General features: G+C 41.0%; 1 protein-coding gene across 7 annotated transcripts in view; it reads left to right on the top strand.

Moving 5' to 3' along the window:
• ltbp1 (latent transforming growth factor beta binding protein 1) overlaps positions 1–12793 on the top strand; it is a 132374-nt gene continuing 119581 nt past the window's right edge. For 4 of the 7 annotated variants that reach the window (XM_042214164.1, XM_042214167.1, XM_042214163.1 and 1 more), the window contains exons 1-2: positions 2–741; positions 9596–9666. In XM_042214164.1, the coding sequence (XP_042070098.1) occupies positions 395–741; positions 9596–9666 (418 nt within the window). In that variant the 5' untranslated portion in view covers positions 2–394. Of the gene's footprint in view, positions 742–9595; positions 9667–12793 lie in introns of those variants that run through there. The other 3 variants (XM_042214165.1, XM_042214166.1, XM_042214168.1) reach the window with 3 other exon arrangements.

The raw sequence follows: 12793 nt of genomic DNA, 5'->3' as shown, positions 1-12793 counted from the left end.
TGACGTCACGTCTGGAGGCAGGCTGCTCGCGCTGCTGACACCGTTCACCTCCAACGGAGGAACTTTTTGGAGTTCTCGGGCTCTCCTGGCTCAAGTCAAACAGGCTGAGAGAAACCCGCTGCAGCCCGCACAGCCTCGGCGCTACAGGCAGACAGAGGAGGGCGACGGGCTCGTCTACAGCCGAGGAACACTGCAACGTTACAATTTCTCTTTAATTTGTCAGGGCTAAGTTAGCTCATTCTGATGGTTGGAATTCCGTATCTACAAGAATATGTTGAGGAATACACACGTTTTTCTTACTCGTAAGAAGTGAGGAGGTTTTTTTACAGAACAGAATCTGGACCCTTTTCCCCCCTTGCAAACTTTTATCTTTACTTCTTCATTGTGTGTGGATATGGCTCGGATATATTTGGGGTTTTTCCTTTCCTTTGGGATGTTTCTCTTCACGCTTTGTGTGTCACCGGAGCGGCAGCAGAGCCAGAGCGGCTTCAGGAGGCTGTACGTACTGCAGCCCGGGCCGGGGCCCGGGACGGCCGGAGCCAACGGCGGGGTGCGAGTCAGCTCCATCTCGAGTCTTCACGGCCTGTCGGGGCAACCGCACACGTATAATGTGGAGCTCACAGCCAACTTTGGCGGCCAGGTCCGGAGCCGCAGGATGGGGAAGCAAGCGGCGTCAGCCCCGCAGCAGCAGCCGGCAGTCCGGCAGGAACAGAGCCAGAAGCAGCTCCTGAAGCTGTCCGGGTAAGAGACTGGCACCGTGTCAAGAGGGAAACAGGGTTTGCTAGCGGGGAATGGATTTCATGACTTTTTGTGAACTTTTATGTTAAAGCAAATAGTTTAGAAAAGCAGAAAAACGAGACACCTATAGGTTATATTACAGCGCTATCTGAATGGTATGCATAACTTTATTGTGCAATTGTGCATGAAGCGGCTCTCTCCTGCGCACAGGAGCACACCGCAATCATCAGGTGCTGACTTTTGTTTGACGCTATCAGGAGCTGACAGTGTGTATTTGAGTTTGGTTGCTCTCTTAATGCGCAGGTCAAACATCGTCTAACCCGCCTAATGGACCAAGTAGGCCAGTGGATTAAATGATTACCGATGTTGCCCAATAAAATTAGCTGGCTAACACACGACTCTTCAGACAGCGACAGATAACAGTAACTGAGACTATTTCCAGAGTTAGAATGTGACTGAATCCGCGCTGCACTTTGTTACTCTAAGTGTGGGCCTGCGTTGTTGCAAAGGCTTAGTATCCTCTTGGAATATCCACACAGGTGTGTTTCTTCCAGTCATGCCTTGTTAGGCCTCTCCTCTTCAGGGTGAAGCTGACTCACCCTGGTCCTGTTAGTTTGCTTTACCCGCAACAGCAGACAAGTTGCACTTTCTCATCATTCTTATTGGCAGCGACCTCATATAATTTCTTTGTGACTCTTTAATCAAGGTTGTAAAGGTTGTTATTGAATAACAATACTAAATAAGAACAAGAGTTGTCTTAGCTACACTAGACCTACTCATTTGTATTAACTGTTTAATAGGTCACGATCAGTTTAAATGAATTTCAGGTAAGTTGTAGGACAGTATTTATCCACAGTAATTTGTATTTGGTGGTATGGCACTCTTCATTGACTTGCCTGCTATTACAGCTGAATATCTGGATTGCATCCAAGGTGAAGAGCATTAGCACAGAACAGAGCAGGCACCACTTACAACAGTGATGACACTGATTATGTCTGAACCAGCAGGAAATGGAAGAGGGGGTTGGAAAGTGGCTTGCACATTCAAAGCAACTATGGCCAGGCTAAAGCTGCCTAAATAGCATGCACTATGAGATTTACCAGTTGTAGAAGGGTATCAGCTGAGCAAACACTGAATGTGGACTCGCATAGAGATCTGAGATTGTGGCTGAGTTCGACTTCTCGGCCTGCCTGCACTAATGATGCAGTATTCCAACAGAATCACAAAGCAATTTTGTAGTAATTGTTTTTCAGTATAAAACTGACACAACTAAAGGTACAATGAACATACATGTTTGTATGGTGTTGAGCATGTGCTGCAAGAGCAGATTCAATGCTACTTGGGGTGGCTGTAGCTGAGGAGGTAGAGCAGGTTGGTGGTTTGATCCCAGGCTGCTCTGCAGGCCAAATATCCGTTGCTTTCTGATACATCCACTGGAGTGTAAATGTTAGATAGAAAGCATTTAAGCATAGAAAGAAGTGAATGTGTGACTAAGGCATGTAGTAAAGTGAGTGCTCAGGTAGACTAGAAAAGCCCAATACTGTATGAGAACCAGTACATTTGCTGTATCTTAGTATTGACACTCCAAGTTTCTCTTACAAGTCTTTTCCTTCATGTGATGTTTTGATGGTGGTAGAGACATAGAGGCAATTTCTTAATTACTATTTGAAAACGGTAAATGAACTCGTTCTTATAAAGCGCTTTTCTACTCTATATGAACATTCAAAGTGCTTTTCACAACTTGTACATTCATAGGTGACCTGCTACAGCCTCCATGAGGTTTCAGTGGGTTTGAGATCTGCTAACCATGAAGGCCAGAAGCCACAAGCTAGCAGTCTTATTATGAGCAAAAAATCAAAGCAGTTATTCAGAAATTTTTGGAGACCAGTGAAAAAGAGAAAAGGTCCTGATGTAAGTAATGGACATTTGTTTTGTGATATAAATCTGTTGTTCCTGGTATTGTTTTGTAAGATTAACTATATGAGCTCATAGTGGATGTACAGTCACCTTCACAGGTAACTATTTGTAGCTCCTCCCAGTACCAGAGAAATAGATTTTCAGTTTTTTATTAGTGAGGGAAGATCCTGTGACCTACTGCTGTTTAGGAGAAATAAAATGTAAAGTTGAATATTTTTTTAATGACAATTATATTTCATATTAATGAAAAGTTGTTTTTGTTTGTATATGCCGTCAATTAGAGTTCTTAGAGAAAAACTCAGAATCTACAAAAATCACTATTCACACAGTCAGCAAAAAATTGGAAATTGGATTTGGTTAAAAGAAATACACTCGGTGGCTCTCTAGTAAACAGTCCTTCTAAGGGGATACCTATACAGGTACCTATAGGTACAGGAGGTGGCTGATGGCCACTACATGATGCCTACCTCTGTATCCACTCTTAGTGATGAGCTGGCTTAGTTCTATGCAGAACAGCAGTGGGCCATCAAGTCACCATCAAGTGTGTATATTCCAAGCTTGATGGTGACTTGTGTGCCTTGGAATCAGTGTTGTTTTCCACAGTTACACTGAACACCTGATGAATGTTTTTAACACAAGCTCTCCAGGATCCACGAGCAGGGCATTGAGTAGGGTCGTAGGGTTTCTTGGAGCCAATTCAAATCAGGTGTTAAAGTTCTGCTGTATTGCTCTATCAACCAATTACTGGTGCTTTGACACACTGCAATTACTCCCATTGCCCTTCTGAGCTGTGCCCTGGTGTTGATCTGGAGTCTCTTTGTCAGATGTCTGCTATTGTGATGTTGACCACTTCTTGTTCTGGGAGGTTGCTGTGGTCTGCTCCTAGGTCCACCAAGCACTTTGTGTTGGTCGTGTGTAATGCCTTTCTCACAGATATTCTTCCAGTGTTGCTCAGTTTCAGTTCTAGCTGGGTCTGCCTTTTTGTACAACTTGTTGTACCTCTTATTCATTCAGGACCCGTCTCTCATTTTGATTCTCATCAGAATCTCGTGATTCTGGCTTCCAGGCTTCTTCTCCATGTCGGAGTGTTCTCATCATCCATTCTTGATTTTATACCCAGGTGCTTCTAAGATTACTGTCAGTGAAACCCGAGCGCTCACTTTCCGTGCTGTATTCATGTCTGCCAACATCTGTTCTGATTGGACTTTGCTAGTGAGCAAGGGGAGTTGTGCCCTTGGATGTGCTTCTCATAATACCTCATATTGTTGTCATTCTTTGTCCGGATAAAACTGTGGGTCTTTGTGGACTGGGTCTAATTAGTCTGTACCATGACTGATGGCCTTTTAATGCTTGACTCCTGGGGCTGATTTAGCATGAACAACAAAATGTTCATACATTTATGTAGACCCTGCCCATTTCTGTGTGGGGATTTTTAAGTAGTGCCATCTAAATGGGACCTGGATGTGGTCTGTATCTTATTTTCCAAAGGACAGTGTTCTTGTTATTCACCGAGTACCAGGATATTGTACGGTCTTGACCTTAGAAAGCACTTTGAGGCCACTGTTATTGTGATTTGCTGTTATATAAATAACATTGAACTGATTTGAATTGAAATGAAATTGATCTCTAGAGTGTAGTACCAAATCTTAACATTTTTTACTACAACACACAAAATGAGTGACAAATTAACCTGTAAGAACATCCATCCAGTACAGGGTAGCAGGGGGTTGGAGTCTGTCCCGGCTGTCACTTGGTGAGAGTGACAGGATCCACAGTGGTGAAAAAAACAAATGTCCCTCTTTTGACGTTGAAGCTAGCAACAGGTTGCACTAAACATGGCTTTATTTTGGACAGGACAGTAGAACAGACAGGAAAGCAGGGAGGGAGTGCAAGGGAAACAACACACGGGAAAAAGCCCAGGGCAAATTCAAGCCTGGGCCCCTGCAGTAGCCTTCCAGCAGCAGGTTTTTACAGGCTGTAAAAAGATAATTCATCCAGTCTTTCAGAAAACAGTTTGCAAGGGTATCACCACCAGTGTTGGTCAAGTTACTTGAAAAAAGTAATCAGTAACTAATTACTGATTACCGCCCCAAAAAAGTAATCCCGTTACTTTACTGATTACTTATTTTCAAAAGTAATTAATTACTTAGTTACTTTTTAAAAACACGATTTACAACCTGAATAGGTGATAAAGCGATAGATCTTTCAGCCCAATTCTACTTTTTCTGCATAATCCATCATACAAAATGTAATCAAATGGAAAAGTCTGTTTTTAAAACTTGTTTTATTAGTTTTAATCTTTTAACTTTATGCATCAAGCAAAAATTTAATTATATGCAACATTCTCTGACTGGAAGAAATTTGTTTAACATTTAAACCTATTTTCTGCACATTCCAGCACATAAAATAAAATATTTTTTGTGTTTACACTCAGTCTTTCAAATAGATGCAAGTAAAACACAGCAGAAAATAAATAAAGTCAAAGACTCAGCGGTCCTGTTGCTCTATTTTCACCTGTAAAGCAGGAGTGCGGTAGGCGGAGGTTTACCCTGGTGCAGGTGTGCCGCGGTCAGTGGAAGAATCCGCGAGTTTCTCTGTGAATTTCCCATTACGTGGTGTTTGGAAGTTTAGGGGTTTTTTTCGGTGTAAAAAGAAGTTTTCTTCCCACGCACAACGGACACTAATGTTTTTGTCACTTTTTATGGAATCAAACTTAAAGTAAGGTCAGTACTTCCACGCTTTAAACGCTGCACGCTCATACTCTCTCCCACAATCGATATATTATCCATTGTTGATCTGCACACAGCTGTTGTCACGAACGTCGCACTCGCTTACGTCACTGTCGTGAGACATTCTCGCAAAAAAATCACGGTTTTAGTAACGCAGTAACGCAGCGTTCCTACGGCAAAGTAACGGTAATCTAATTACCGTTTTTGCAATAGTAATCTCTTACTTTACTCGTTGCTTGAAAAAAGTAATCAGATTACAGTAACGCTTTACAAGTAACGCGTTACTGCCCATCTCTGATCACCACTCTGTGAAAGATTGTAAGTGCAAACAACATAAAACTGAAAAGCATTTAGGGATTTCATGTCTTTTAGAGAAACTGAAGAAATCTTTATGTGCAAAGGACAAGAATGACAATCAGCACTGGAGGATCTTTAGACAACAGGCAGAAAATTAGAGGTAACTGGAAGTTGCTATCAGTGTAAAATATCCATCTTCTATGGTGGTATTGATGGTTTGGGGGTCATTAGGACAGATGCTGCCATCTGTACAGTGTCTCTTTCAGGGAAGGACTTTTAACAGGACACTGCCAAAACCACATTCTGCGTGCATTCCAGCAGCTTGGTGTGTGAACTGAACTTCAGGTAATCAGTAAAGTCAAACCACAGTTTGAAAAGCAGATCTGTGAATTAAACAACAAAACGTTGCACAAATACATGCAAAGTAACCTACAACGTTAAGCTTGCGTGTTTCCAGCCAAGCGTGAGTCATTAAAACTGCAGACCAGTGGCTGAAGGAGCTGATTTCAATCTGTTTGTTTGTTGGCTTAAACATGTAGAGTAGTTTAGTTGTGTCCTCAGGAATCTTTGGTTAGAATGAAAAGAGGGAAAGCGACCAGTACGGGAACACAAATCCACCAGTCTGTGTGTGGTCTCGCCGCCTGGCTTCAGCTGCTCACTCTGTGGCCTGGCAAAATGTTGGGATGTGTAATCAGTGAATAAAATTCAGCTGTGAATTTCTGTCACCCCTACCAAAAGGAAAAGAGTCTGAATTTTTACCAGACTACACAAGGCTGCAAGTGTGTGTCAAAGTACGAAGTGTCTCCATAACCTGATTTGGTTACAAAATAAGTCTGTAAGTGTGTTTCTGTTCCTGCAGTTATAATTTACAGCATGCTTTTCCTGGTGAACGCCTTGTTCCTGTGCTATACATGAGTGTGTGTTGATAGATTTGAAAACTGTTTTTGACTAAATTATGGGGAAGAATAGACTAATGCTTAAGCAGAGCTCTTTCAGAGCTGACTCATATGTTGGAGCTTCTTAAGAGCGCATGAAAACCCCTCCCCCATTCTCTGGGGTCAATTACTGCAAAGAGTGGTTATAGTTTTCACATACATTAGTCTGCAATCACTGACAATGTGATGCAAGGCAAAACAGCACTGGCAGTATGTGTGAATGGGTCGGGACTTTTCAGCTGAACTTAAAAACCCTCTGCTGTCCTCGATGGCTACGTCTCCCTCAGAGGAGGGAAAAGAGTGTGAAAAAAGAATAAGAGATCACAAACCTCCATCTCATCCTATCCCCGTGACTCCTCTGTCACACAACCCTCTGTATGTTCTCCTCCACTACATCCTCTGAGATCTTCCTTTTTTCTCCTGCCTGGCACTTCCATATTCAAAATTCTTGTCCAGTATAACCAGTATACCCCTCATTCCAAACCCTCTCCTGTTTAACTTTGCTGAACCTGAGCTGTTCATCTGATGTACTCTTATCTAATCCTGTCGCTTCCACTCATTCACAAAGGAAATCTTAACATCTTCAACTCTACCACCTCCAGCTTGGCCTCCTGTTGTTTTGTCAGTGCCACCAACTCCAAAACATACATAACAAATAGGGGTGGGGGGAAAAAATCGATACTGTGTAGCATCGTGATATTTTGTTTGCTAATAATGTATCGATACAGGGACAGCAGAAATCGATATTTTGTTACAAAAAAGGTTTTTGTGGACTGGAACATGCTCCGACTTCAGAGCATGTTGATCCTTTTTCTGAGCAAGTTTACCTTTATGTACAGAATCTGAATATCGCAAAATATTTTTAAAAATTGCAATAATATCGTATCGTGGGATGTATGGTGATTCCCACCTCTAATAACAACAGGTCTCATTACCATCTTGTAAATCTTCCTGTTCCCCTTTGCTGCTGTCCTTATGTCAAAAATCAGCTGAGACTCGTCTTGGCCCACTCCACCCTGCCTGCACTCTTTTAACCTCTGGGTAATTTCACTCATCTACCTTGACTATCTCTATTCCTTAAATGTTCATCTTTCCATCTGTCTTTAAAACTCTCTCTTTGGCATATACCTACCCTCCCAGTTCTCTTGTCTACTTTCTTCATCTCCCCACTTTTTTTCCTAATCATTTAATTTGGATACTTTCCTACACTTCTTCATTCCACTACCACCTCTTCTTATCCTCTTTTCTCTGTCCAGAGGATATATCGAACACCTTCTTGACAGTTTCCTTCAGCACTGAAGCTGCACTCTCCATGTCATCTGGTATCTCTTCCCTGGATACTAGAGACGAGTTATCAGTGAAGAGTTACCCCATGACTGTCACGGGAACTGCTCTTGCTCTGAAATCCCAGCGTCTCCTCCATGCCTCCTCTGGGATTCCCGCAGAACTGCTAACGCAGTCAGCTGGAAAAGACTCTCCATTGCCAAGGAGAAAACTAATGAATACACTTGCAAAATAAAAAAAGACATGTCACCTTCACATAATACACAACAAGCAAATAAACCTCATCAGGTGTTTTATTGGTATTGACGTAATTGCGTGATTTTCAGTAAAAAAAACAAAAAACAAAGATCGACACTGCACACTCATAGACTGGAGTGACCTCAGTGCAGATATTTTTTGGGCCCTTTCTGCCACGTCATCCCTGAGCAAACACACTATCTCACTCTCTCCCAACAAATTGTTGCATTGATGTCAACAGGTTCAAATACATTTTCCACAAATGACAGAAAGCGAGGTCAGGAAGTACAAATTATTTCCTAGTTGCAGGATAGTCGTCAGTTACAGCAAGATGATGTATGCAGTTAGTTAGCAGAGAGAGGGATGTAAACAGCCTAGAAGACTGACTGACTTTGGAAATATTCCTTCACAGTAAAGAGATCAGAGTTGTGCCATTTGTTGGCCTCATTTCTTCTGTTCATAGAATTACTGTAGTCTGGTCCAAATATCTGAAAGTAGCAGTTAAGGTAGTGAAAACATCATTGTTAATTAATGCACTCAATTTGTTACTATGGCAGTTAGCTTGTGCAGTCTTATTGTCCTGCTATGTCATATCGTCTGTGATGATAGAACAGAGATATGGTGTCTATCTCTGAGTTCCTATAAGTTTAAAGTCAGCATTAGTTACGTACATTTAAAATGTTATAAAACACAAAAAACGTGAGTTTTTTTTCTATGAAATTATTGCAGGTTTTTTCCTAAAATGTCTTTTTTATTTTTCTTTAAAACCCTAATAGCTTTAGGGTAAGGATTACTTATCGTCAGTCAAGGCTTGCACCTCAAAGGGTGAATAGTAATTCATCTGTGTATGAAATTACAGCTGTCAAATATATATGGCTCAGTGCAGTTTGATCCTGTTTTGAACAGACCCGTGTCTTACAAGCTTCTGCCATGTGTCTCAAACTCCTCAAGAGGTTAAGACTGACTTCATCACCTAACCACTCTCTTTGTTGATGATGTTTGTTGGAAACTCTAGCTGATCCAGTTCCTACAGTTTGACTTAACCAAGTCTGTGTGAATCTCTTTAAGATTCAAGTTCGCTTTTTAAGTGTAACAAACTTACCACAATAAACACTGTTTTACAGACAAATCTTGCCTTTCCAGTCATACTTAATGTCACGAGGCCAAACCACATCTCAAGCCCTCTGTGAGCATTCAAGTCTGGAAAACGTCTGCCTAACTATGATGGAACATGTGCATGAAGATCAAACTTTTAGGTGTTAAAAATTCAAATAAAGATTAATATGTTCCATTTCTTTATTTAAATCTGACGCTGAAGAAATTTGAAGACGAGACCAGACTGCCAAATTACACACGTGTTTAGGTGCAAGAATGTAGAAAAAGAGGTGATGCTGTACGTTAACTGGCTTTCTATGGTTCTAGTTGTTTTATCTGCCTTTTCTTGTTTGGTGTTTGCAGGGTGAATGTCTGTGGAGGGCAGTGCTGTCACGGCTGGAGTAAATCTCAGGGATCACAGCGGTGCACGATGCGTAAGTTTGCACTGAACACCTTTCAGCACAACAGCACCTTTACATTAAAACTGCTACTCCAGGCTACGTAAGAGCACTAGATGCTGTGTTGCAACTGTCTCTCATTCTTCTTCTGGTTCGGCTCCTGCAGAAGTTCTAAAATCATTTTCTTTCACAAAAATGGGATAGTTAACAAAGCAAAAACTGATGTTCTGTAATTGTGTAGATGAACTACAGATGGGCAACATTTTAAAGCAAAGACAATACAAAGTGTGTTTTTCCTACGTATACTCAGAGTTATGAAAATATACCCGTTTGCAGTGTTAGAAAAAGTCACCAGAAAAGCTTCAGGGTATCTTGACATGGATTCTTTGATTAAATGGAGCTCTGGCGTAAAATAATACCATTATTCTAAAAGATATTCCCTCATTTGGTGCTTTTATGGTATAAACAATTGTGTGGTCGAGGAACGTGGCCAGGAAAGAAATCGAAACCACTGCCTGATGAGCAAGTACTTGGTGGTAGCGAGGAAGATCTCCCAGTTAACAGTGTGCCTTGTATTTTTTCCCATATCGCTAGCAGTCAGTTGCAGCAGCTCCCATTATTGTTTCCATCCATCCATGCATTGTTTTTCCTCTGCAATCCTCTCCATCTTTTATCTGCCGGCTTCTCGTTTAATGCTTTTCCCAAGTAGAACATGCGTCTCGTGAATGAGTCGTAGTGTCTGGATGTTTTACATTTTTAAATTGCTGTCTGCAGAGTCATGAGGAGGTTATTATTGTACCGTCCAACTGGGGAGAACATGAGTCAGAGTGAAAGAGAAACAGATTTGAAATGGACTGTGTCTCTTGGCTCAGAAACATTGTTCAGGCTGTTTTCTTATTTGGGTAACTCACTTGCTATTCAGGAAATAAACAGCTTTTCTCCAGTGTTGTGCCCATCAGTCGTAGTTGGGAAAGAAGGTTGTTTTTCTCTGTAGAGCATCGCCACGTGGTCCCGTTGAACGGCTCTCCCTGTGTTTGCCTCTGGCTTCCTTTGAAACATACTGTCAAAGCGTCTGCTTTTTGACAAAACAGACAACGTGTCTTTTGGCAGCAGTGGATTACCTATGAAGCTTTGACAACTCATCATTTTTCAAAGTGCAATGCTACTGTTGTGGGGGGCTGTGGTCCCTAACCCTGTTCTTAACCCTGACCTTTAAGTGCCTACAACTATTTGTTAGTGCCTAAAACTAAAAAGCAAGTTAAAGCAAAATAAAAAATATATAAATAAATAGAAACTAATCAATAAGTGGGGAAAAAGCAAAACCAAGAGCATAACACAAAGGTCCAAGTGGGAGGCAAACCACACTCTCCTGGCTGATGAACTTGTGACTAATGCCACAATTTCCCCACAAACTTCCTAATACCAACCAACCTAAAACTATCTTTAGGCCTCTAAAATGGGAAAGTTCTTCTATCAGCAGCCAGCATTGCTGTGGTCCAGATGTTTAAAGAGCAGTTGTGCTTAATGGTGAGACGTAGGCAGCATGTGACAAATGGCCTTACGTGACATGCTGAGATGAGAATTTATGACAACCGCAATCAGGATTTTTTTTCTTAAGTATTTTTATTAATCTTTAGGCATGAAAAGATTAATAAAATACTTAAGAAAAAATCCTGATTGAGGTTATCATAATTCATGCATGAAAGGGTTAAATAACAATAATAACGTCATACATCTATAGTAACATTAAACGACCAGCGGATGGCAGGGTATGGAGTGACATATGTAGTGGTTTATCTGCAAGTATACCATCAACACTGACACAAAGACAAGAAAACTGCCTTTGAATAGCTGTCCACTGTAGTGACCGCAATGTGAGAAAGGGTTAAATTGACTTTGCAGCCAGTGTCTGCCTCAAGTCTACAACACACGGACACCATTGATGAACACTAGTTGCCTGGTTTTGTTCTACTTTTTTTTTTTTTTTTGTACAGAACTCTGACGGCTCTTAAATGTTTTACGGTTGAAGTCTAATCTGACCTTTCAGTTCTGGGTGTAACCAGTAGTTTGCACCTTGTTGTAAGCCTCTGTATTTCTGCTCATCTCGTGATTGTAGACTCCGGTACACGTGCCTCCTCATGAGCTTTCTTGACTTGGTTAAAAGTTTTTTGTTTTTTTTTTATAACCAGGGAAATAATTGTTTGTCATGCACTTCTGTCTTCTGTGTGTCTTCTTTCAGGCCTTTTGGTGTTGCTGAGCTAATCAATGCATTTATTCATTTTTTCCACAATGCACTAGATTGTTGACTTGGCCACTTCTAAAGTTTTTACTCTCTCTTATAGGTCTATTTGGGTTTTTCAGCCTCATGATGACATCTCTCACTAACATCTCTTTGAGTCTTTATTTTAAATTGCATTAAAAAGTACAGTAAAAAGCTATAAAACAGCTATAAAATACAACACTTTGAATCAACTAATATTATTCCTGCTTTGTTTGTCATGAAACTGCTGCTTAGTCAGTTGTGCTGTTAATTTTGAACCAATGAAAATGGGCGATTGTTTATAAAAATTGGTGTAATTCTTAAACAGTTCATGCAAAAATATTTTAAAACCCCTTGAATTAAAGCTGAAAGTCAAAGCCACAAGAATTACATCTTTGTCCTAAACATTGTGGAGGGTTCTGTACAAATGACGCTTGACAGCACAGAGAGATTAATGAGACAAAATGCTGGTGTAAATGTAGAAGAGAGTTGCTGTAAAGAGAACTTTGTATTGTCTGTATTGTTTTGTGGACTCTTGTTGGAAAACTTCTGCATTTAACTTCACAGCTGCCACACAAAACAAACCCAAGTTGGATGCAACACGTCCTGGTTGCCTGTGTCAGAGAGACTGATGCTAACTTTTGTTGATTGTGGATGTGGATCTACCCAAATCCATCTGCTTCCCCTTTGCTAATAAAAATGACTGAACCAGACCCATCCACAGTGTTTGGGCTGTTTGTGCCCAAACACTGTTACAAACATAAAAAACAGATCAGATCTTAATGAGGAAGCAATCATGCTGGATATCTATACTGATACAGACTAAATAATGTGAAAGGAGTGAAAGGATACCAAACACAAATTGTCTGATGAAAATGATCAACCTACAGAGGGCTGAATTCA

This window comes from Haplochromis burtoni, unplaced genomic scaffold (assembly GCF_018398535.1).
Source record: "Haplochromis burtoni strain Fernald_Lab_line unplaced genomic scaffold, NCSU_Asbu1 Contig_525, whole genome shotgun sequence".
NCBI lineage: Eukaryota > Metazoa > Chordata > Actinopteri > Cichliformes > Cichlidae > Haplochromis > Haplochromis burtoni.
The sequence above is the reverse complement of the archived record's forward strand: the minus strand, read 5'-3'. Positions and strand labels throughout refer to the sequence as shown.